This window comes from Chenopodium album, chromosome 27, assembly GCF_948465745.1.
Source record: "Chenopodium album chromosome 27, dcCheAlbu1.1, whole genome shotgun sequence".
NCBI classification, from domain to species: domain Eukaryota; kingdom Viridiplantae; phylum Streptophyta; class Magnoliopsida; order Caryophyllales; family Amaranthaceae; genus Chenopodium; species Chenopodium album.
This window is the reverse complement of record NC_137860.1, coordinates 29,650,434-29,675,953: the sequence shown is the minus strand read 5'-3', so window position 1 is coordinate 29,675,953 and position 25,520 is coordinate 29,650,434. Positions and strand designations below refer to the sequence as shown.

Sequence of the window (25,520 nt, the reverse complement as noted above, 5' to 3'; positions counted from 1 at the left end):
TGAGAAAAATAGGATCTTACATAGTATATATAATTAACTCCCATCATATAAGTCTATAAAAGGCGGTGTAGTTAAAGTATTCCGTACCAATTTTCCACTAAAAAAAAACTCGTGGACATTTCGTAGTTCAGGCATAAAAAAATTTGGAATTTCTAGGACAAGTATTCTTAGACCAATTAATATGGTCATGGACTTAGTGAGCATCGTGTACATGTTCAAGTTCTTATTTGCCGATCTAAGTACTGAAAAAGATGAAAAATAGAGCTCAAATTTTTTCAGCTTGGAGCATATCAAAAGGTTCTTGATTCCAGTGGTTTTGCAACAGCAGGTTTTTCAGCTTCTATACTCTTGAACAGGAATGTTATTTCTGATACTGTAAAAAGAAATCAAATTCCTCGATAATAGACAGCAACACAGAATTAATTAAGCTGGAAGTATGTGTTTGATCAAACCACATCTACTTAATCAAGAGACTTACATCATACTTGGCTACTCTTGGCCAATGTACAAAATTAAAAAAAAAAAAGAAAAATCTAAAAAATAAAGACTCACAGCACGTACAAAATTGTTGTGTTTCATTGTAAAGCAGATAGGGGCACTGGTTTCAGCTCGTTACAATTGGACAGCCTAAGATTTTTCAGCCCTCATCACCATAACAATAGGGAAAGATCAGGTTTCTGCATAGACATAGCACTAAGGGAATCTAAAGCCTATCCGTGGATGATATCGACAGTTCTTTGTGGCTTCCAACTCATTGAATTAATTCTCTAGCCTTCTTTTAAATACTTATGTTGCTTTGTGATTGAAAGGAAACAGTCAGTAAGGTTTAAACTTCCTTGCAGCTCGTATCTGTTGTATCCGTTTCTTGTCCTCCTCGAATTTACTTTGTAGCTTCATAATATCTGCAAACAGATAGAATATGTTGAGCATAGAGAAATGAGGTGAAATTAATCTGCATCTACAAATTGTCTATGTGATCCAACATGTGATCATCTACAGTTGGAGCTAAGACTGTAACATGTCAACAGTAGTGATACACAAATTATAGACCAACTTGATAATTAAGTCAATCAAAGCATTACTCAACTATTAAACCATAATTAGGTGAAATGGGTATGCAATAGTTGCAATTGCTCCGTGCTTAAAAGGAGGATGTAACAGCACCAGTAGAAAAAGGTAGTGGTAATTATGGGGTGAGCAAAAAAAAATAAATAACTAACTTCATGAATGTTAATGAGTGAGTCTACTATGCTTCACAAGTTACACTAAGGATGGAGCTTGAAAGTTGTAACATATCCTTAGGTGAGTATGAGGGAAGGAGAAGTCATGATATTTCTTATAATAAAATGAAAGTTTGAAATGCATTGTTGACAACACAACACATGATAATGCAACACCTCATTTGTCTATCAAGAATGCCAAAGCTCAGGATACATGAAGAACCAACATCAACAATGAATTATATAGTAACCAACTAAAGATACGAGACATCAACACAATCCACAAAAGTGGAAGCCTAAAAAAAGAGGATTTCAATGCCATCCACTTTGCTAGTAAAAAGTAAATCTGAGAGCATAAATATAATGTAATCATACCACTCCTGTGTGCTTCTTTTCTCTGGAATCGGTAGAAATCTAGCCCAACATCCTTACTCTTTTTCTTGGCCAATTTATCGCGCACAGCAGCCTCAGCTACAGATCCAACAGCAACACCACTATCAGGATCAGTCGTTCTTTTCCCACCCTTGCGATGTACAACAACAGTCCATCCTTCCTCAGCAAGCTTGGCTTCTCTTTCTCTTTTTGCCTGTGATACAAAACCATGACAGTTATATACATATCAAGGAAGTAGTCAAGGACTTGAGGGTAACCAGACACCAAACTGGGAAACAGAATTCAGACATGATCACCACCAATTGATTACCAAAGGCAAAATTATTTAGAAAGTAGACTTGAATTTGTTAATTTTTACTTAATACATAACAAAGTACAGGGAATATCTAAACAATGACAAGGCAGCTGTTCCACATCAAAGGATGATGCCAACAGCAATGTGTCCAGAACAATAACAAGGAAATCATGTCTTATAAAGGCAGATACATGAGCATGGAAAGGATGGCAAACAGGATGGAAGTATAAATTCCTGAACCACATTTATATGTAAATGTAATGACGAGGGAAAGAAGAAAAATCACCTGCTCCTCCTGCTCCTCATGTGCAGTTATAAAGTTGTCAATTTGTTCTTGCAGCACCTTCAATCCAGGTCTCCTAACGTGAAACTCCTTAATCCACTCTATAATTGACACACGTCAACTCAAAAGGTCATGCTAAATGTTGCATTTAAAGTTCAAATAACTTAAACATGAACTCTGCTGAGTAAATCAAAAAACAATGAGGATGCTGACATAAAAGCCACAGAGCAAAACCCCCCAGCACATAAAATGTGACCTCACAGAAAGATTTGAAAATAAAAATCCCTACAACTCCAGATTTGTAAGCTGAGAGGATGAAGGGGTATTCTATTCACCTGATTTTTACTCGTTTGAAATTATCTTATATGAGCTTAACTTATTTGATTTTTCTTGAACTTATCTTGTCTATAAACTTATTTATCCTAAAATAAGTGAAATAAGGTAATAGAATAGGGCCTAAAAAGCAACATATTATACTGCTGTTTTCTAACAGAATTTATAATGACTACCATAAAAAAAAAAAAAAAAAAAAAAAGATCACACATCCATTTGGGAACACTTTAAGATAACAGAAATAGAAATTTATTTGCATACTTTTCATCCCTTTGGAGTCATCTTCATCTACTGAAGAGATTTCATATACATCATCCATTGCAACTTCTTGAACCTCCTTCACTGACTTGATTTTTTTATTTGTTGACCGACCATCCATCTTCTTTTTATGAGCCTTCTTTGACTTTCCTAAAAAAAAATTGCATTTAAATCAACATATTACCAAAATCTCTCAACAGTCCAATGAGATAATAAACATGCAAATAACTAGTGTCAATCATCCTTTCACCTGAAGTAGCAGGTCTGCATTTCAAGAAAACAGATAAAGAAGAGAGAAACCATTCATAGAGCAACAAACCTTTTACTTTTTTTAAGGAAACCTCTGCATCTGGTTTCTCATTCACCACTATGCTTGGTTCACTTGGATGATTATCCTTGATTTTGCTTTTGCGAGCTTTCTTGGACTTATCTACAGCATAGAGAAAGCTCGCTAAGAGAATAACAAATCACAATTATATCTATGATTTCTATTTAATGTAGTTTTACATTGATAGCAATCATAGCATGCCTTGTACTTTTTATCTACTTCAGACACTCCCTTTATCAGGAGAACATTCTAAAAGTCCAGTCAATCATTCCATTCTTTTAAACAACATAAGATGAACACCCTCCATTCCATTTTAACAGTCCCGTTTCAATTTTAAGAGATCAAACTAATTACTCCCTCCGTCCCAAAAAGAACGACCCATTTGGGTTGATTACGCGGGTATTAAGGAAGTTAAGTAAAAAGAAGTAAAAGTATATTGGAAAGATAAATTTACATGGGGTTTGTAAAAATATAGAGAGAGAAAGTAATAAAATAACATGGAAAATCAAATTTTTATATGGGGAAGCTAATTTTGCACAAATATTGTAGCAAATTGGTGGGTGTTGTAATGCAAATGGGTCATTCTTTTTGGGACAAAGTTTTGGCCAAATGGGTCGTTCTTTTTGGGACGGAGGGAGTAGTATATGACTAACTTGCTATTGATTTAAAAAACTTTTAAGTGGAAAATATGGTTGGCATGCTTGGGTTTCAAACCACCATCCCAGAATAAAACTACACTCTAATTACTCTGTAAGAAAATAAAAAAATAATAAAAAAAAAGGTTCAAAACAGGCCTTGAGAACTACAAAAAGTCACGCTGAATATAAGAAAAGAGAATCAGTATGTGACGCTCCTAAAATATTTTATTTGGGGAATAAGCATTGCAGCTTAATATAGAGGGAAGAAATAAACACTATTGTCAATTTTAATCATATCAGAGTAGAAAATAAATGAACAGGCAATATAGACTTACAAGCTTTTCGATCTACACCAGTCACATTATCCTTGTTCTTCTCGACAATAGGATACTTGCCATCATGTTCAAGAGTACATGCATTCCCTGCACCTTGATTTGAAAAAAGGTTCCATAAGATAACAAATAATAACAGCAGCAATAGCCCACTCCTGGAGAGCAGCATTAAGAAATTGATACAGGGCAAGAGTAATCCTATGTATAAATGAACCCCAAATTTGGAATGTTAGCATGAAGGAATAGCTTGAATGACCCAGGGAACAAAAAAAGACATTAACATGAAGTGTAAATTTGAAATTTTGATGTGTAGAGTTCTAGCAGGCTTTGGATTCAAAACAAACAATGTTCCATACTTCCATCCCTGACTCCTTACATCCAGAAGTTACTGTTATACAATCAAGTATAATGAATCATCAAAGATTTGACCTTTTTTGAGCTGCCAATGACTCACTAAAGCCTGCAACTTCCAAGAATGATGAGTACCAAACTTAATTCAATTAGCTATTCGGGTCAGGAAATAAACTACTCAACTTCAGTTCAAGACTATGTGAGTATGAGCTCAGAATTGCCTTTTTTTTTTCTTTACCAATCCTTGCAACAAAATATCATATCATAAAGGGCTTTTACAACATCATACCCCATATTCTAGAAGTACGAAAACCTAAAATCATAAACACGACACATTAGCATATGTTTCCAAATTCCAATTACCGGTAATTCTACATACTCTACATACATTAAGGGGGTAATAAAAGTCAAATTAAACGTCAACACGTTTTCCTCATCTTACTTACTACAACGAGCAAAGTAGCACCATTTCCCATCTCCCCTTCTTCCCATGAAAAATAAGCAGAGCATGGACAATTTCAATTTCATTTTCAAGTATTAGTCACTCACTATTCCCTTAGTTTCCATTGAGAATTACATGATACCAAATAAAACCGACATAATAGCGGAGACATGAAGCAACATATGCACAAATGTCAAGTCCAATCAAACATTATGCTCATAGAACAGAATTAAAATAACTCGAAGGTGGTCATCATTCATCAATACATAAAATCAAAGTGCTAAATTCAAAATTAACAAGAGCAAATTGCAATAACCCATATTGCAGTTCATTTAAAAATTAAAAAAAAAAATAAAAATAAAATTGTAAAAAGGCTAGTAATCTGAGGTACAAACCCTTTTCAAGGAGCTCCCGACTACGCTTTTTGATCTTCATCTTCTTTTCTGGTTTGTTGCTTCCCATCGTTTGGCTACAAAATCAGATTAAAATCTTGAAGAACCCTAAATTGAATAAATTAACGAGTAACATTAAAATGTGGAACTGATATTCGATGATTAAGAAAAACATCTTACCTATGCTTCAATGAAGGAGAGAAAGCTCAAAAACAGCTGCAATGGAGAATTCAGAGTACGCTTCAATGGAGGAGAGAGAGTGAGAGGGGTGCAGCGGCTAATGTGTTTTTAAGAGGAGCACCATAACCTTGACGAAAATCAAGCTAGGCTGATAGACTAGGGGGGTAAAAGAGTCATTTGACTTATTTACTTGGGGGCAGCATTGTAATTTTCATTCAAAGGGTAACTGAGGGACATTGAAGTTAAGGACCCTTGTAATAAATTGTAATAGAGAAAATCCAAGTTAATCTCGGTGATAAACGTTGAGGAATGGACCGATGAAGAACTGAAAATATTTTATAGCTCCGACTGACGGATTCTACTCTTTCAAGTTGGAGGTATGTGATTCAAAAACCGATTAAATTTTACACTTGGGAGAATGATGTGTGTTAAGGATCAAGTTAAATCTCGGACAATAGATGAACGACCGTACGGTTGATAAATAGTTATCGTGAAAATTAAATTATAAAAACGGTATAAAAAATATAAAAACTCGACTCACCAGTGGCAGACTTACATACAACTAAGTAGGGTCAAGGGACCCCACTTGAGCATGGAAGAATGAAATTTCCTCTAAAATTAAGCCTTTTTCTTTAAAAATCAAGTTTTTTTTCAATAAAAATTATTCACTTGACCCCATTAAAATTTGTGAAATATTATTTGACCCGTTAAATATTTTTTCTGGATCCGCCATTGCGACTCACCAATTATTCAAGTATAAACTGTATAACCACATATAATAGCTGTAATGAACAATTTAATAATTTAGAAAGTTAAGTTTAGATTTTATGTAAAGAAAATGTCATTATTTGTAAACACAAACTCTTACTAACATCCGGTTTACACTAAATTAGTGTAAATCGGGCTGGCTGGGCAACTTCATCACCGAGAAAAACACCCACCACCGTCGCCACTCCCTTAGCTTCTCCCAAGAATCCGGCGTCCCCCTCTGATTCGACCTTGCTGACCCCCCTCCCCCAATTCCGGCGCCAGTGATTTGGAGGTGGGTGTCAGTGATTTGAGGACAGGGAAAGAGGTCGAGATGAGAGAGAAACGGGTAACCACAAAGGACGCAAGGGAGGAATTTGGGTCGGAGGAGTTTGGCGAATCTTCGGAGGGGTTGTTGTTCTCAAGCTTAATTGATTTCACCATTAAAGGAGAGAAAAAATGGAGGAAAATACTTGCTAATTGTAGAAGAAAAATGGTTGAATTTTGAAGAAAGTGAATATGATGGAGGATAAATGTATTGTATTGTTGGGAAGAAGGTGGTAAGTGGGAGAGGGTGTGATATCATCTGCGACTGAAATTGCAACTTCAAGAACAATACTTTCGAAACTGAGATGTGATGATTGCTATAGAACAAAAACTTTTGCCTTTTGTGTTTTTTTTTTTTTTTTTTGATACTCCGTTTTTGTGAGAAAAAAAGGTCACTTTTGTGAAAAAAAAGGGTCACTTTTGTGTAAAAAAAGGGTAACTTTTGTAAAAAAAAAAGACACTTTTGTAAAAAAAAAAGGTCACTTTTGTGAAAATAGGGGTCACTTTTGTAATAAAAAGGGTCACTTTTGTAAAGAAAAATGGTCACTTTTATAAAGAAAAAGGGTCACTTTTCGCAAAAATGTTCGATGTACAATAAAATTATTGTAAACCGGGGGCATGCAAAAGGAGTTGATTTATAAATTACAATCCTTTATTATGGTAAGAATACTTTTTATTTAAGCAAATACAGGGAAACATCAGAGTATATAGATAGATTGCACCATAGAGTTTATCAGATCACCATGTAAAAAAAAAAAAGATAATCAGTGGTCCATTGAACAAGTAGTATACTTACCAAAAAAAAACAATTTCTACATTATTCCATGGCACAATTCAAAGAGAGGCTTAGTAGAAAAAACTCATCCCTGATTTACAGCTAATCAGCTACTATGCCTAATATGTGCTTCGGATCTATTGATGTCACAGGAAAATTTTACATTTATCGTACACTAATCCAACGTAGACTGCTTCAATCCAAGGCAGGGAAACACTTAAGTAGAATCTCTGCACTTTTTTCAAGTTCCTGCTCTGATATGATGAGAGGAGGAACCAATCTCACTATGTTTCCTTTCCCAGCAGTTAAAATTAACAGTCCTGAATTTCGACAAGCATCAACCAGAGGACCAGCTGGTACATCCAATTCTATACCAAGAATAAGACCCTGCCCTCGGACTTCTTTGACATGTCGGTTTCCTCCCAGTTTCTTTGTCAAGAGTTCTTTGAAGAACTGGCCTTTCTTCGACACGCCAGCCAAAAAACTAGGACTCAAGATTTTATCTAGGACAGTAAGTGCAGCTTGACACACAAGAGGTCCACCAGCAAAGGTGCTTCCGTGGTCTCCAGGGTTTATAGCCGATGAAACTCTTTCCGTAACTAGCACAGCTCCAATAGGCAAGCCTCCAGCAAGAGGCTTTGCAAGTGTCATAATATCAGGGTATACACCATAGGCTTCATGTGCCCAGAGGTAACCTGTTCTGCCCAAACCACATTGCACCTAGTAATTGACATATATACATTAAAGTTCAGTTAGTCAAATCGGTAGTTAAAAAACAACTTTGTGGTTAAAGAGTTAGCAGGCGAGGGGGATGGAGTGATCGTGGAGACATGAAGGATGGCTTCCATATCACTCTCTTCCCCAGGCTCATTCCAACTCTTTCCAATTTAGCATGGAAAAAGTGGAGTCCATGCTATCCTGAGTCAAACCTTCACAAACCACAACATATATAGGTTTTGTTAAAAGTATTTTTTACAATCATCTTTATTCCTTAAATAAATACAAATACATAGCAAAGGAACATAAATTACATGACCACCTCTATTTATGCTCTATATTGAGATATTAGATTAAACCTATTCAAGATGCACCATTATGCTTGAAATTACTAACTCAACATAAATATACAGGTGCTTAGGGTAGGGACAAGGCATGTGGATCAGCTCTCCAAGTTGGAATATAGCAGGGAAGGATCAGAATAAACTTTTCATCAAATGCAGGAAGTATTAAAGGGTATTTGTTTGGGAGAAGTCTAGACTAGCATTCAATTCTAGAATGCAGCCACGCCTTTTCATTCAACCCAATACCAAGCTAGCGCAGGGCATAGTTTGCTATAGAAGAGGTTGCGGATGTCACAGTGCAACTCATACAAGGACAGGGGCCCTCTTCTAAAAAATAAAACACCCATAGTAATATCCTGCTCAAACCTTTTACTAGAACCATCATTTCCTTTTCCCTTAGATGAACTTAGAGAATATCATCCACAGGCCATGAATAGCCAGGACACTGTTTCAGCTTGCGAAAAAGTACAATTTGGATAATTTAATCTAACCCACTTTACCAATAAAAAAAACATCAGTAAAGGCCCTGGGAAGATGCTAGTGCTCAGATAAGAAACTGTAAATATATACCATGCTGAAACACATCTAGTTTAACTGCCATAGAGGATTAATCGTAATAATGAGTATGAACCAGACACAGTAACTTCTTACCTCATCATAAACCAAGAGCGATCCAGCTTCATCACAAGCTGCACGTAATGACTGTAAGAATTCCTTGGTGGCACTGTAAATTCCCCCTTCACCTTGAATGGGTTCAACAAAAACAGCAGCTACTTTCCCACTCAATATAAGTTCTCTTGCTGCCTCAGAATTACCATATTCAAGAAAAGTAACTCCAGGCATAAGTGGCTCAAAAGGAGATCTGTAATTTTCTTTACTAGTCAAAGAGAGAGTACCAATTGTTCTTCCATGGAAACAATTACTAAACGCGATAAACTCTGTTGGTGGGTCTTTTGCATCAGGATGAGTATGTCTCTGGAACTTTCTAGCAAATTTAATGGCAGCTTCATTTGCTTCTGTTCCAGAATTTGTAAAAAATACACGATCAGCAAACGAAGATGAAACCAGACGCTTTGCAAGCTCCACCTGAAATCAATTTGCAACAGATTTCTCATCACATTCCATTAAAAAGGCGAAAGAACGAGAGCAGCACACAACAAACAAGCCACTGACACCTCTACGGCTACATCATCCATCACATAGCAGTGATACAATTACACAAATTGATACCATACATAATTTTACACTTGAATTTCATGTGCAAATCATTAATAAGCCAAAAATCCAAACTACTAAACAACTACTAGCTCAAATATTATTCCATACTCTCCCTCAAACTAATCAAAATGAGTGAAGAAACTAACAAAGTAACAAGATGATCGTATGCATACTCAAAAAGCCAAAACCATCTATCTCTAACATGAGAAAAAAAAAACTCTACCCATATTTCAATACCCAACAAATATAACATCCAATTTTTACAATGCACAAAATTGGTACACAGCTCCTCTTACATAAACCCTGGCCCCACTCGAGGACTTACGTGTGTTACTAATTGACCCGTGTGAGATTCCGGTCCAATACAATACTTCTCCTTACCATCATTAAAACAGACATAAACCTCAACATCATATAGTTTCCCATTAATAACACAACAATGATCTCCAAAATCAAAACCCATTTCTCCTATTACAATCAAATTAATAACAACAACAACATAATCAAGAAATGAGAGTGAAAACCATACCATAGGAACAGAGTAATACAGGTTGCTAACATGGGCCAAAGAATGGGCCTGATCAGATACAGCCCGAACCCAATCAGGGTCAGAATGACCAAGAGCATTAACAGCAATCCCAGAAGTAAGATCCAAATACTCTTGCCCTTCAACATCAAACAATTTACAACCTTTGCCATGGGAGAAAACAACCGGAGCTCTAGCATAAGTACCCACAATCACCTTTGCATCATCCTCCATTATCTCCTTTGTTTTGGCGCCAATTTGGGGAGCATTCTTCTGGTCCAAAACGTCGACGTATAGGCATGTTGAAGGTGTGAATGAGTGAAGGTGTAAGCGTTTATGGTAGCCGGAGTTGAGCGGTGGGAGGTTGAATTGACGGCGGAGATTGGTGGAAAAGGCGGCGGTGTTGCCGAAGATGCATTGTAAGGAAGAAGCCATTGTTGGATTAGAGAAGAAAAAATGGGGTTGTAGACTTGTAGTTTAGGGTTTTGGAAAGGAATTGGGTTTTATACTTTTATTGGATTTGTTCTCTTTGTCTTCCTCCCTTTTTTGTCTATTTTCGAACTCGATTTTAGAAAAATTAATATTCATTCCGTATTTGAATATTCGTATTAATAACAATTTATGATGAGATAAGTTGTTGGATTAGTCTTAGGGCATATTCATATTTACTGAACTGAGCTGAACGGAACTGAACTGATTGGAGCTGAACTGAACTGAACTGAACTGATTGGAATTGAACTGAACTGAATTGAACTGAACTGAATTGAGCTGAAAAGAATATTTTATGTGAGAGGGAAATTAAGAGCTGAAGTGAACTTAACTGATTATAACTGAACTGAACTGATTGGAGCTGAATAGAACTGAAATTAAGTAAAGGAAAATTTACATTAAACCACCTTTTATAACACTTTAATTGCAAGAAACCACCTTATAAAAATTTTTTCGCAAAAACACACCTTAATCTTAAAATTTTTTGCAATCACACACCTTTTCCCGGAAAATACCCATTGACTTGGTTTTCAGGGGTTGACTCGACCATGAGACGCCCTAAAACCGCTAACCCTCCCTTTTCCCCAGCCACCCACTTCCAGGGGCCGACGACCACCTCCCTCCTTCGTCGCCGACGACCTCATCCCCTCCCTTTCCCAATTCCCGTCCTTAAACCCAACCCTCAAGCCCTAAACCCAATTCTCGTACCTTCGTGAAGTGGGTGGTTGGGGAAAAGGGAGGGTTAGCGGTTTTAGGGCGTCTCATGGTCGGGTCAACCCCGGAATACAAGGTCAATGGGTATTTTCCGGGAAAAGGTGTGTGATTGCAAAAAATTTTACGATTAAGGTGTGTTTTTGCGAATAAAATTCTATAAGGTGGTTTCCTGCAATTAAAGGGTTATAAAAGGTGGTTTAATGCAAAATTTCCTTAAGTAAATATGAACAGGCCCTTAATGTATATTTTCAAATGCATGGGCACGTGTGATGTATCATTTGTTGCGACTTTAGCGAGTTTGATAAAACACATACGGTAGCTAAAGTTGTGTATTGAAAAGTGTATTTGATTAAAGTGTTATTGACAATATGATATATTTCGTAAAGTATACTCTAGCTAGTTAACTATGGAGTAATTTATCTGTGTCTTTACAATTATTATTGTGATTAAGAACCAATGAACAAGAATGTGTATTAGATATTAAAATGTGATTATTAAGATGGTTAGCAATAAGTGTCAACCACTGTATAATCACGCATTAATCGAATTTACTTCTTAAGAGCAACTACAATTATTCGTGCATACATGACATGACTAACATGAGCATCTACTGTAAATCTGTTATACAAAGTACTAAAAACTTGGTACTAGTGAACTGCTATGCCCAACACTGAGTTCTCCATGCAGTTTGGCAATCAGCTTAAATATACCTTAAAACTCGTAATGGTATCAACAAAAAACAACCATACATGTATGAGCTTTAGTTATTCAACAATACACCAATATTACAGTAAATTCTGACCAACATGAAGCTACTAATCTACAACAGATATATAACTTCCTTTGATGCAGCGACAACATGAATTTTCCTCTCTCCCAAATCACGTTCACTGAATCCTGTGGAGTGAGCAAACAACAGAAGATCAGTACATCCAAGACAAATCTTGCTTAAATGACACATTTCTTGCCACCCCGTGAATGCCTCTCTCAGAAACCTGAGGGCAGTCTTCCACTACCAATAAATCCAATTTGTTTGATCCCACCAGTGGCTTGAATCCATCATCAGTGACACCCAAGCACTTATTAAGCCGCAAAACAGACAATCGTGAAAACTGAGCTACAAGTTGTAGGCCATCGTCACTTATCTCCTGACATCTCACAAGTTCCAAGGATTCAAGGCAGCAAGCTGAACATAAAGCCTCCATTCCATCATCGTTAAATGAATAAACATGGTCCAGTGAAAGTTCACGAAGAGGGCAACTTCTAATTAAATACAGAATTCCGCCTAAAGTAAATGACGAAAGTGAAGGGAATTCACCATCTGCAAACGATATTCTGACAGACTCCAACGTAGGACAGTTTTCTGCCAGTGCCTTTAAGCTCTCATCTGTTAATGTTAAGCGATTGCTAATTAGAAGAGGTACTGAGAAATCTGACGGAACTCGGAGAGAAATTGACCGTAGACCTCTTGAGCTTTGGGATAAGCCCACGATGTCAGTGTCCCTAAGTCCAACACACATGTCCAAGTGAATTTTCTCCAAGTTATTGCACTTGTCCAAAACACACGCAAGACCTCTTCCAGGCATGATGATGCAGTTTATCAAGCTCAGTTCCTTCATATTAACGCATGGGATCAATTGCTTTTGCCATCTGTCTACTGCTATGCGATCGTATAACTTCATGTATCGATAATTGGCATCCACTTCAAATTGCAAAAGTTTAAGATTTCGCCAACTATATCCAAGCTTTACCAAGTCACCTTCTCCAATAGCCCGACAATTCTTGATAACAAGGTATTGAATTTTTTCGAGTTTCCCAAGATATTCAAGCCACTCAGCACCACTTATGTTTAAGCATCGAATAAGATGCAGCACACTCAGATTCTTACAGCAAACAACAACAGAGAGAATTCCACAGCCAGTTATTCTAGGAGTAAATATCAATTTCAAGGATGAGAGTACTGAACATGATCCCAAGTAACCAATACCAGCGTCTGTAATGAAGGTGCAGTGACTTAAGGTCAGATCTGCAAGAGAAGGGCAACTGTTCGAAAGAGCAAGAAGCCCTTGATCATCCAACTGTTTACCCAATTTGGACATCCACCCAGAGTAAACAATTTCCACTTTCATCAGGTTAGGAAACCTGTTGCATAGTGTGTTTAAAGCTTTATTAGCTGGGTTCAGACCACAACCAACACGAAGAAATAGTCTCTGCTCATTTTCAAGCTCAAGGAGGCGCTTGCAAGCTAAAGATAAAGAGTTTCTATCTTCAGTTCGGGTAATCCTACTTAAAATGTCCCATATCAATGCATCTGGCAAAGTGTCCATTAAAACTTAACTTCCGTGCGTAGTGTGTAGTCTGCATGCGGCACACTCCTACAGCAAGCTGGACATGAAAAAAAATGGCCTTTAGCACAATTACAAGAAGTATATTGTCGACTAGGTGCACAGTTATGAGTCACAATTAAACCTATGCTAAAGGATGGGATGTATTCGTGTCTCGATAAATAATTCAACTCAAGCAAGAACCTTTTTCAGACAGTGATGGAACATAGTGCACTCCCTTAAAAAAATAATTATACGAAGTATATTGAAAGGGTCCAGCTTTAAGTACATATCTTCAAATATCCCCAGCATTAACAAGGACCGTAACTACTTTTTCTTACTTACAAGCACACAGGAATCTATGAGGGTGATACCATCATATCAAATCTGAAGGTACTCTTAACTGAAAATTAGAAAGGAACACATTTAGCTTGGATAATTTCCAAGGCAGTAGAGCCATTTCATATAATCTCAAAGTATCTCTTTCCCTCTTGAAATCACATAGATGAATTAGAAAACAATTCCATAAAAGTACAGTGCCATTCATTGCCAAAGACACAATCTTGCAGCAAGATTTCTTCCTATAGTTGTTCACCAAAAAGAAAAGACATAATTCTTTCTGAAAAGAGAGCCATACGTCAGCGTTTAAAGACTAAAGAGGAATTCGTATCTTTGATTTATTTGGATGCCCACAAAACACCACCACAATGCCCTAAATTATATTGCCTAAATACACATACTGAAAGCTAAAGAAACAAAAACAAATACTAAGATTCCAGGGTAAATACCAAAAGAAAAAAAAAATCATATTCTTCAATACAATACTAATGAATGCCGCACAATGGCACAACCCATCAGGGCCACCACTGATGCCCTAATACTTATTCACTGAAGCCACAAACTGAGCAATCATGTTGTAATCCCACTATCCCAGTACAACTTAAAAAATTTCAGTTTTAGTGGGGCCAAGAGTAGTGGTGCATCTCCCCCTATAGGAAATTATATATGATCCTTTGAATTGGCTCTCGCAAGGAAAGACGCCAAACTTCCTTAGCTACTTTGCTTGGAAAATGCTAAATAAAGAAAAATAGGTGTGCAGTACATAGTATGTGATAGAGAAGGTCAAGGAAGTTAAAACCATTGTAACAAAGATGGGAACCATTACCTTCTCCCTCAAAAATCAATAGCTAGCAAATTGATGCATAAAATGATCATAAAATACATGAACATCATAAGGCCACCATATGAAGTTACTTCAACTATGAAATAAGTCCATTGTTTTTCCGTTAAGCAAAAAATCCATCCAATCATAGCCATTAACATAAAAAGATTATATGTCCTCATAATATAGTGAACATGCAAATTAGCAATTTATAAGTTAATAACCACCTTTTAACATCATTAGTACACTAATCAACCATTGATGTAAACACTAGACGAAACGAAACCACATTAATTTCTTTTCCATCCTAAAATTGTCTCAGCTACATAACCAGCTAGCAACTTAAACTCCACCTGAATCACAAATTATAAACTTAAAGCTGGCACCTTTACTATTACTTAATAAGACCATTAAATTATACCAATAAAATAATAGAAAAATACACCAATAATATAATAGAAAAACATACAAAAATTACAAAATCTGTTAAAAGAACTTAAAGAACAAAGTAGACAATTCTGGTAATGGTGCTTATTCGTTATAAGACTTATAATTCAACAGATAATTTGATCAAGCAATACCAAAATCAACGAGCACCCTCTCTAATTCAAATGTGTAGCAAATTAATTTAAGATGATGTTTAACAAATAAGCCCCAATTACTAATTCACAGAACAACCAATTTTCCCCCAATTACTGAATCTTAAACGCGAATTGAATTGAATTGAAATGAACAATACTTCAAGAATTAATCCATATAACAAAATAGGTGATTAGGATTTTACCTGATTAAATGGGAGTTTTGTGCTGTGAGATTTGCCGAGATAGGACAGAGGACTACGAAATGTGAAGGAAGAACCCTAAAGAGGAAAGATGATTTTTTTATGGTTTGGAGATTTAGGAAGTCGTTAATTCGTTACGGTGTACTACTGTACTCCGTAAAATAGTTTGGGAATTTTGTTTAGTTTATACGAAGTACAAATGTACAATACTCCCGTATGTTTTATTTTGTTGACTTAATTGTTGCTTTTGTCAAGAAGTTTACGGATGTTTAAGAGTCCAGAGTTGGACGACGATAGGACGAAGCCGATTGATTGGTTGATAGGGACCAAGTAGAGAATTGAACACCACAAGAGGGGTTAAAATCCAACTGTAGCAAAATCAAGAAACAATTTCAAACGCTAGATGGTTGAAAAATATAATAAAGTAATAATAACGCAAACAAGCAAAGGAGAGGCTATCTAGACCCATCTTCATTTTCTAGCCCTATGAGCTAGGGAATGGGCTTTAGACACGACCTCTCTTTATACCTTATTACAACAAAAGTAAACTAGATTATTACAAGGGATATGAATTTCCTGAGCTAATCGTCGTACCTCCCAAAGTGCAGCGTAAGGATTCTTATTACAAAGAATAAGATTGGTTATGGGCTCTTATTTTGAAAGATTAGCATGAGTTTTGATACAACATGATTATTTCTTAGCTTGTTCTAAGCACGACTCGCTTGAGCATGAGATATGCTAACATTGCACGCGGTGCCAACTTGACTTGTGCCCCATAATTATGATACATACATTACCTTATAACTCTATAAGCATACGGATTAATGTTTAACAATTCGGATTTTTCTTCAATTGATTGTTGGTGTAGTGGTGATTGAGACTTGAACCTAACCACCCAGAACTGATCTCGAATTTGAATTAGCCCAAATAATGAACCGGATAGAACACCAAAAAAAAAAAAAAAAACAATTCTGATTTTTTTAAGGCTGTGATTTTGAATTTTGATCCAAAATAAAAAATCATCCATTACACCAATAATCCAATTCATATTTTTTTTTCTTACTATCCTCCTTTTCTTTCTTACGGAGTATTATCCTCCATTCCTCCTACTCCCTCAATAAAGGCCACAATCTCGCTCAAGTCTTAACTCATTTGTTTGCTCAGTCTCTTTTCTTGTTCCTTCTGTGCTTTTGCCCTGTTTCTTCAATTCAACCCCATATTCCAAGAAATACCCAAAAACAGTAGTTATTCAAGTTGAATTGAACCCGAATTACGTCAATTTGGAGCTACTCATTTGTTGCCAACACTGAATTCACAACCATTTTTATTGTTCAAACTTTCCCATTTGAAAAAAATTGGAACTTGAGTGAAAAATAAGGAGGTATGATTTTAAGCTTATGTTATTTATTGAAACTACAATAATAAGTTGGAATTTTTGTATTTAGTTTTGTTTATATTGTGTGGATATGGTTGTGAAATTATGATATCATGTACTTCGTATTTGATTTTGTTCTGGAAAGGCATCTAATTTATGTTTACTGATAAATTGATAATAACAATTAGGAATTCAGTGGAATATTTTTTTATTATTTTTGAGGTTATTGTTGATTGCTATTGTTCTTTCTTCCGGTTTATAACACACACTCTATCCGGGGTTAATACTTAATAGTCACGTTGATAGTGTAATTTGAATGTGTAATGTGACAACTATATCGGGACGGAAAGAATAGTTTTACGAGGATGCCAATAAGAAGGGAATTTCGTAGAAAAAATTGAAAAAGAAGTAATGTATAGAGAAAGGGGTTCATTGTTGCAGATTTAAGTGTCAAATTTGGAATATAATGCAATGGTTAACATCTTCCTGTCTCTAGTAAGGGCTTAAGGGAAAGTAAGTTCCTGTTTTTGGTTTAAAATGAATGGTTGTTTGGTTGGATGTTGGGAGATAAAGTTTTAAGAAAATGCCATTCCATTATTAATGAGTGTGATACAATGATTGATTGACTTTGCTCGAAAATCTTCAGTTGCCAGGCTTTATATTAAATAGACAGCTTTTTCATTCTGTAGGAAGTAGAATTTCCTAAGAATATGTACTTGATGTCTATTTGTGAATATAGTCAAATTTCAATTATTAACTCTTGAGAATTGCATCATAAAGAATTTCATGTGAAATTGGGAAATTAACAAAATATAAGAAGCTAGGACCATTTATGTGTTACTATTTGGGTTTATGATAAATTAAGAAAGGGTACAGCTCAAGTTTCTAACCTGACTGTCAGTCGAAACTCTTAAGTGCAAAGTCGATAGAGTCACATACATGTATACTCTGTTGATGGATTAGATTCATTATTAAGATGAAGTCTCATACAACCTTCAGTTATTGTTTAGTTGAAGTTATGGTACTAGAGACTTTGCTTTGAGTAATGGTCTTTGTATGTTTGTTTGTTGTTTCCCTGGAGTTTTCTTGTATAAATCTTTGACAGAAGGTAGCAGAAGTGAATTAACAAAGTTAAATTATTTCAAACTTTCATGCTGATGGGAATGACCCTTTTGTTCTTTACTCAGTCCATCCCTGGTGATGCCATTGGTGGTTCTCCAGCCAAGTTCAGTGACTCCAGCATTAGGAGGTACACGCCTTTATCTTTTACTGTACTAGAACTTAGCTGAGCAGAATGCAGAACAACTAACCTTGCATCATTTGCTAAGTCTCACAAAAAGTTTCCCGAGAAGAGTTTACTAGTCACCTCCCTACCTGCATTTATGTCCTTTGAGGCCTTTGTAAGTCAGAGCTGTGCAAGTGATCCTAGAAATATTTTGTGATTTTGCTTTGCCATAACCTCCTAGAAGTAGATAATTATCTATTTGTGCATGATGTGTATTCAAATCCAGTTGCTACCTCCTTTCAAAAAAATAATTAAAAAAAAAAAAAAGAAAAATCCAGTTGCTACCTTCATGTTAAAGTTGGCAGGGAGTGAAGCTCCTAAATTATCAGATGTTTTCCACTTATAATTCCATCTTATAATTCTTACAGGGACTTCATCTCAACTACAAGCATGCCCTATGAATTCAGGCTATCTTAATGAATGTGTCTTGCTTAGTCGTAATACTTTACCCAGTGTTTCCTACAGCAGAAAATCAGAGTTCGTGAAGCTCAATGGGTACTCTGATCTTGGTTTTATTAATCATTTGAAGGTATGATACACCTTTTGTCATTGTGTGTGTTGTGATTCAAGACTTTAGGTACATGAATGAAGCTTCAGTATTTGCTTCTGCATTGCCACTCTACAAATCCCTGTTACCTTTTTTATCTTCTTCTTTAAAATTGTCATAGCTTGTTATCTTACCTAACTGTGAGTGGCCATGATGAGGCCTCAGTTCTTCAGCTTTGTACTATTTTGAAATTATGAGATCTAGATGATTATCTATTGCAAAAAAAACAGATTTGCATCACACTCTGCTAACTGCGAAATTTAAAATCTGTGTTTTGGGAAAAGGAAAAGGGGCAGTGACAAAATGTGATGGCACTGTATTTTGGTGAATCTTGCTGCCTGAATGTTTCCATTATGACTTTAAGCACTGGTAATCAATGGCTGCCCCTATTTATAGACAGTTGATTGTTAAGCATTATTCTTAGGGAAATGAAACGCATGGTATGATAGAATATATGTAGGAAGTTAGGAACACACCCTTCTGAAAATATTTGTGTTTTTTTCTTTGATATTTATTTGTAAAGCTAGCACAAACAAACAAAATGCTTAAACCAACAGTGTTAATAGTGGATCTCCAGAAGTTTCCTAGAAAAAATGATCTTATTCACTGGCCAATATACTTTTGACATCTTTTGTCTGTCTGTCACCTTTCATCCTTTCCTCTATTTCGTTCTCTTCTTGAATCTAGTTGGTCCATCCTCACTGCAATTCAGGTTTAGAATAGAAGGAGGCAAAATGGTTCATATGCAAGAGTAGAAGAATTTAAGTGAACAAAACAAAAAGATACTAAAATAACTGGAGAAACCTCTCTATCCACATTTACCAACGATCTTCCTTTGTATGTTATAGTTTTTATAGAACAAATTAAACTTTTTTGCGTGCTCTAAAACTGATGCCTAATATGATATTATAACACTTTTGATACTCATCTCTCAATTTATTGTAATTCAAAATTTAGCTGATTGCTGTTCTCATTAATATTTGGTCCTAGAAGAACCCGGAACAAATTTTTTAAATGTAATTGTCATCAGTTTGAGTTGTTGTATATATGTAATCTTCCTTTGCATTCTGTAAAATTTTGAGCATGATATATGTTGAATACATACTCTATGTACCCTGTGTATGTGTGTAACTAGCTTGCTCAAGTTTCTGGATTAACTCTGCTGTTCTGATTTTTCTTCCTTTAGTGTGGCAATCTATCCAAACTGTTATTGAAGCATAGAATTCTGCCACAAAGTTCAAGCCATACTTCTTCTTTGGTCATTAAGAATGATCTTCCCCAAAATGCTGATTTTCCTAAATATTACTCAAAGAGGGAAAAGAAGCCTTTTCCAATTCCAATAGTAGAGCTGAGGCGAGCAGCCAGAGAGAGATTAAAGAATAGCAGAGGTCAGCCTAGGAAACCTGTGCCACCACCAAAGAATGGCCTGCTGGTGAAGAGCCTAGTACCAGTTGCTTATGATGTCCTGAATGCGAGGATTTTATTGATAAATAATTTGAAGAAGCTCTTGAAAGTTGTGAAAGTCCATGCATGCAAGTAATATTTCTTGTCAAACTCTTATTCTATAATTTGCTAGTTTCTACATGTACCTGCATATACCCATGTAAATACTGCTGAATTTTCCCAGTGGTTCTGTGCTGGCATGCAATTTGGTTGTAGTGAGCAGTTTTTATGAAGATTATTATCGATGTTTGAACCAGTAGTTTTGAGTAGTTAAGTATTGTAACACTTGACTTTGTCATCATCCCAAAGAGTCTAACTACCTGATAGTTGGAAGAGTATCATATTTCAATGTTGCATGCATCTGCACATTTTATTCTGGATAATGATTGTAATGCTCATATATCTAGATTGTCCTTATATGTATGGGGCTTCTTATTCCGATGAATTTAATTGAAACACATGTTGCAACTAAAGGAAAATGTGGTCACACTTGAGATACAACTAAGGAATATTAGAAAATCTTCTTTCTGATTACTGCAAGTGGTTTTTGTATTCATTTTTATTTAATTTATTGGCTGTGTAGAGGCTGCAATGAGATCCATGTTGGACCCGTCGGGCACCCTTTCAAGTCTTGTAGGGGTCCAGGAGCATCAAGTCGGTATGGTTGTCATGACTGGGGAGGTGTTGTGGTGGAAGATATTTTAGTCTCTGTGGATTCTTACCATCTGCATGACCGTCTCAGGAAGCGTATTGCTCATGATGAAAGATTTTCGATTCCTCGTATCCCTGCTGTGGTAGAACTTTGCATCCAAGCTGGAGTTAATCTTCCAGAATACCCTGTGAAGCGGCGAAGGAAGGCTGTTATTCGAATTGGGAAAAATGAATTTATTGATGCAGATGAAAGTCATCTGCCAGATCCTGAACCAGAAACACCCAGAGTTCCAATATTATCTGAAATTCCTGATGCAGAAATAGTACCCCCATCAAGTGCTGAGGAAACTGTCTTACTCGCTGAAGAAACACTTTTAGCATGGGAGAGGATGAGAAAAGGAGCCAATAAGTTGATGAAAATGTATCCAGTTAGGGTATGTGGGTATTGCCCCGAGGTGCATGTGGGTTCTTCAGGGCACAAGGCTCAAAACTGTGGAGCCTATAAGCACCAGCAACGGAATGGACAGCATGGTTGGCAAAGGGCAGTACTTGATGACCTGATACCCCCAAGATATGTGTGGCATGTGCCGGATGTCAATGGTCCTCCAATGAAGCGGGAACTTCGAAGCTTTTATGGTCAGGCACCTGCAGTGGTGGAATTGTGTGTTCAAGCTGGGGCTGCAGTTCCTGAGCAATATATGCCAACTATGAGATTAGATATAGGAATTCCAATAAGTATTGAGGAAGCTGAAAAGGTGGTTTGAGTTTCATGGACACCAATGGCCATGTCTATAGTTGTGATGTTCCTCGCGAACCATGTCTAGAGTTGCACTTTTAGCAAAAGTATGATTCAGTATCATTAAGAACTTACCGTTCTATTGATGCCTCACTGTAAGCTTAAGCAATTCTGTCAGGTCTTGATTGTGTTAATAAAATACAAAGTATTTTTTAATTACAAACATTCTTCTGTGTGATCAGTTTATATTTTCTACAATGAGACCTTAATTTTTTCAGGAAAAATAATGTCATTTAACAGAACCTATGATCATTATATAGTATATAAACTGGCTTCTCATGTTCTCAACATGCATAATATCTTCAGCCTTGGGCACACGCTCCTGCTATAGAGCTTGTATGATTTAATCAAACAGTCAAGCAATATTCCTTTTGTTTTTAGATTATGTTCTAGACAAGAAGGTCACAAAACTAACATCTAGTTGAGTTTTTTTGTAAGAATAACAAAACCAAGAGCAAACTGCAATCATAAACAGGACACAATTTGCAACTTTATGGTAGTTCGTATCATTGTATGGATTATAACCAGAAATTTTTTCCTAGAATGTATGTGTATAACAGCATAAAATAAAACAAACCAGAGTACATCATAATATGATGCTCCAATAACCTAACATCTAATTAGTGACAAAAAATCTAGATAGTATAACCCATCCCCTAATGAATCAAGTTCATATATTTAAAGGTCACCTCACTTTGCAGCTGCAGCAACAGAACCAATGCCATCAGTCAGAGTGGCAAGCCAAGCAGGAGGCAGCATCCCAGTTTGTTCGTTGACCGTCTTCACTAGTGGCGGCAGCATGCTGTAGATCTCGGCCACATCTCTCATAGATCCACCAGACCCATTTCCATCCCCCAAGGTGGCCCCACCAGATCCTGATGACCAGATGCTGATCTTTGGTTGCAAACCCTGCACAGCATCAGCATTTATCTTAGCCATCTCTTGGAATGTTCCAGAATTGATCATCATGTAGTCCCTCAATGCTGCATAGTTTCCATCAAGGGCCTTGAGAAGGGTAATGAGGTGATATTCTTGGGCTTGAGCAAGGGCCGGGATTCCCTCCGCCTCTTTCTTCTTGCCATAGAGTTCTGCATCAGCTCCTTGCTGGCGAGTGTAGAAGGCAGCATCTGCTGATGCCTTTTCTGCCTCAGCTTGCTTTTGCTTCCTGTAGAGAATCGCATCCGCTTCTCTTTGATTGTTGTATAGGTTTCTATTAGCTTCTTGAACCTGATAAACCAAGAGTTTGCATGTTAACTCAAAACAGAAAACTATTACTCACATTTATTTCTGATATTGGTATCTTCTGTCATTTAAAGTACTGGTATGTATTAAGATCAGTGAATGGGATTAAGCCTTATAATCATTTCATTGCCACACGCCTTTTCACAGTGTAGGAAGTTGAGAAGAAGGAAGCAACAAGATATAGTTTCTTTGTAAAATATGGGCATACTCTTCACATTGCTCAAGCTATCATGTACAACCAAATTACAAACTAACCAACTAAAACTTGGCTTATCTGAAACTGCAAATTATGACCTTTTCACCGAATTCAACAGGTATGAAAATTCAGAGGCAAAAAGATTCTAACATAGCATCAATAACATACAAGTTTTATCATCAATAATTCTACAGAGCTAGCAAATATATAACAAAGATATAATACTATTACATAAGCATAAACATCAACTAGATAAATACTTGCACAAAAGGATAAAATTGTTAATAACTAGCTAATAACCTCAGTAAAGAAAGCTGAACTAGATAAGAAAAACAAAATGTTATTTTTATACTCATAACAAGGTTAGCAAAAATTCATTATAATAAGTACCTTGATGTCATACTCAACCGTGGCTTTACTGAGGAGGTCAGCCCTGAGTTTTTCAGTCCTAGTGAGAGCATTCTTCTTCTCCACCTCAACTTGCAACTCGGCCCCTCTAAGTAAAACAGCCTGCTCAGCCTCAACTTCTGCCAACTGAGCCGACTTAGACCAGCCGGCCTTCAAAGCAGCAAGCTCGGCATTTGCTTTTGCAACATCAGCCTCCTTCTGATTCTCAAAAATCTTAACCTCACTTTTAACCTTGACCTCTGCCTTCTTGCCTTCTCCTGCCCTCTGAACGGATATGATCTTAGTCTCTGCATCGATTTTTGCTGCATTTTGCGCTGTTTCCCCTTCCCTTTGCTTTGATCCTACCTCCCCCTTCATCTTGGCCTCTGCAACATCCACCTTAAGATACAAACACATACAAAACAGATTAATCACATTTTCCAAAATTTGATTAACATACTAACATAAGTTTGTCTAATTAACATATTTTCTTGGCCTTAAACAACATGATATCATTATCATCAGAAAATACTACGTAATGTTCTATGTTCCTCAAATCAGAATAAAGAGTTTTACTAGCATTTCAAGATTATCATAAGAAATCCCCTTTTTTTTTTTCCACCAATTAAAAATCATTGGTTACTCAATACACTGTAGGTATGTATCTCATCCCAAATTCACATTATTAAAGCAAATGTAACGATTTTTAAAAACCCAAAAACCCCAAATCAGCAAAATTTTAATTCAATCAAATAAACCCCTGATCAAAATCTTCAAGAATTACCCCAAATTTACAAGAAAACAGAAAAAAAAAACCCATAAATCAAAATTCCAAGAATCAAGAAATATTATTACCTTAGCTTGATTAGCAGCCTCCATTTGAGTCTTCTGACCCAAGTAAGAAAAATACTCATGACCAGGAACATCAACAAGCTGTTTAATATTAGCATTATATATAAACAGTCCAAACTGATTCAACTCCAACTGAACTTTCTCAAACACTTCCTTCTTAAACTCTTTAGTACCCTTAAACACCTCTTCCATAGTCATAGTAGCATCCATAGTCATAGTAGCAGCAAGAACCCGAGTTTCGCCTTCGATAATACCGAACAAGTTCATGAACATGATCAGAGTTCATGTCATGGGGTGCCATGTGCTTAGCATACAGAACAAGGCTGTGATGATCATTGGAGTCGACTCGAGGGCCGATAGTGAAGACTGCAGGGAGCACAAAAGGGAGCTTCTCTGCACTCATGGCTTGGACGTTGAAAGTGTAGTTGACAGGAGAAACATTGACACGAACGTAGCGTTGGCCGGGAAGAATGAGAGCTTTCTTGGCTAGTTTTATGTCTTGGATTTTCCAGCCTGTTATGGCTAAGTATTCTGAAGATCTTGCTATTTTGTATAATGGGATTATCATGGTTTGTTGTTTTTGGGAGAGATTTTTTGAAGGTTTTTGATGATTTTGTGTTAGTGTTAACAATGGGGGTTTGATTTTTTTGGTGGGTTTGATCAAGAATGAAGCAGTATATATAGGAGATAGTAGTCAGAGCTTTTATAAAACAGAGTACTTAATTTTGGAGTTTTAATTTTTCTTTTTTTTGGGCGGATGATTTAAGTATATCTCTGGTAATTATGGAGATTTTTACCATTTTTATTTGTTTGTTAAAAATATTTATAGATTTTGTTACTTACCTTATAATCTTATACTGTATGCATGATCATTTATGAGACAAATAATAGTAAAATTTTGATACTAGAGCAATTGTAAATAAGTTAATAAGCATTAGATTTTGAGAAGTTTCACAAATATGGAACATTTCTCTAATTGGTACTTACACATGTTTCCTCTCTTCTTACCACATGAATACCCCCTTATTCCCCTCAAGCTTTCTTTTCTTCTTAAAACCCGTGTCCTCCTCTTATGTTGTAATATCCAAGGAACATATGTAGTATAATTATTACGCAAATTTGATATCATCAACACCTTGAACTAGCTTGGGTGCATTCAACACCCCGAACTTTGACT

The 25,520-nt window shown here is 36.3% G+C and overlaps 3 protein-coding genes and 2 pseudogenes across 6 annotated transcripts; 1 reads left to right on the top strand and 4 right to left on the bottom strand.

Annotated features, from left to right (window-relative positions):
- Positions 1-423: 423 nt before the first annotated feature.
- Positions 424-5,568, bottom strand: LOC145620860 (uncharacterized). The gene is made up of 8 exons (XM_081675580.1): positions 5,446-5,568; positions 5,269-5,342; positions 4,084-4,176; positions 3,102-3,212; positions 2,786-2,932; positions 2,195-2,292; positions 1,596-1,806; positions 424-902 (listed from the first exon to the last, which is right to left on the bottom strand). Exons 2-8 carry the CDS (start codon positions 5,333-5,335, stop codon positions 817-819), a joined length of 813 nt encoding a protein of 270 aa, XP_081531706.1. The 5' UTR covers positions 5,336-5,342; positions 5,446-5,568; the 3' UTR covers positions 424-816.
- A 1,743-nt stretch (positions 5,569-7,311) lies between these two features.
- LOC145620276 (acetylornithine aminotransferase, mitochondrial-like) lies at positions 7,312-10,583 on the bottom strand. The gene is made up of 3 exons (XM_081674920.1): positions 10,103-10,583; positions 9,007-9,441; positions 7,312-8,014 (listed from the first exon to the last, which is right to left on the bottom strand). The coding sequence occupies exons 1-3, from the start codon at positions 10,532-10,534 to the stop codon at positions 7,490-7,492; spliced, it is 1,392 nt and encodes a 463-aa protein (XP_081531046.1). The 5' UTR covers positions 10,535-10,583; the 3' UTR covers positions 7,312-7,489.
- Positions 10,584-12,043: 1,460 nt separating this feature from the next.
- On the bottom strand, positions 12,044-15,756 carry LOC145620615 (F-box/LRR-repeat protein 14 pseudogene; annotated as a pseudogene). Its single transcript, XR_014108263.1, has 2 exons — positions 15,573-15,756; positions 12,044-13,687 (listed from the first exon to the last, which is right to left on the bottom strand). The product of XR_014108263.1 is annotated as an F-box/LRR-repeat protein 14 pseudogene (transcript).
- A 910-nt stretch (positions 15,757-16,666) lies between these two features.
- Positions 16,667-21,844, top strand: LOC145620673 (APO protein 2, chloroplastic-like). Of its 3 annotated transcripts, XM_081675377.1 has the most exons (5): positions 16,667-16,950; positions 18,132-18,193; positions 18,598-18,758; positions 19,963-20,312; positions 20,803-21,844. In XM_081675377.1, the coding sequence occupies exons 2-5, from the start codon at positions 18,145-18,147 to the stop codon at positions 21,632-21,634; spliced, it is 1,392 nt and encodes a 463-aa protein (XP_081531503.1). In that variant the 5' UTR covers positions 16,667-16,950; positions 18,132-18,144; the 3' UTR covers positions 21,635-21,844. The 3 variants fall into 3 exon arrangements, with proteins under 3 accessions (XP_081531503.1, XP_081531504.1, XP_081531505.1); XM_081675378.1 differs by lacking the exon at positions 18,132-18,193; XM_081675379.1 differs by lacking the exons at positions 16,667-16,950; positions 18,132-18,193 and adding an exon at positions 18,207-18,344.
- A 512-nt stretch (positions 21,845-22,356) lies between these two features.
- LOC145620002 (flotillin-like protein 3 pseudogene) lies at positions 22,357-24,911 on the bottom strand (annotated as a pseudogene).
- Positions 24,912-25,520: the final 609 nt, after the last annotated feature.

Excerpts from the sequence above, each read along its gene's own strand:
- LOC145620860 (XM_081675580.1), bottom strand. The coding sequence starts at position 5,335 with ATGGGAAGCAACAAACCAGAAAAGAAGATGAAGATCAAAAAGCGTAGT. Across the intron at positions 2,933-3,101 it reads TTCCTTAAAAAAAGTAAAAG|GAAAGTCAAAGAAGGCTCAT; the intron begins GTTTGTTGCTCT and ends ATTTTTTTTTAG. Across the intron at positions 2,293-2,785 it reads TGACTCCAAAGGGATGAAAA|AGTGGATTAAGGAGTTTCAC; the intron begins GTATGCAAATAA and ends TGTCAATTATAG.
- LOC145620276 (XM_081674920.1), bottom strand. The coding sequence starts at position 10,534 with ATGGCTTCTTCCTTACAATGCATCTTCGGCAACACCGCCGCCTTTTCC. Across the intron at positions 9,442-10,102 it reads TGTATTACTCTGTTCCTATG|GTGGAGCTTGCAAAGCGTCT; the intron begins GTATGGTTTTCA and ends AATTGATTTCAG. Across the intron at positions 8,015-9,006 it reads CGCTCTTGGTTTATGATGAG|GTGCAATGTGGTTTGGGCAG; the intron begins GTAAGAAGTTAC and ends GTCAATTACTAG.
- LOC145620673 (XM_081675377.1), top strand. The coding sequence starts at position 18,145 with ATGCCATTGGTGGTTCTCCAGCCAAGTTCAGTGACTCCAGCATTAGGA. Across the intron at positions 18,759-19,962 it reads GTTTTATTAATCATTTGAAG|TGTGGCAATCTATCCAAACT; the intron begins GTATGATACACC and ends TTCTTCCTTTAG. Across the intron at positions 20,313-20,802 it reads GTGAAAGTCCATGCATGCAA|AGGCTGCAATGAGATCCATG; the intron begins GTAATATTTCTT and ends TTGGCTGTGTAG.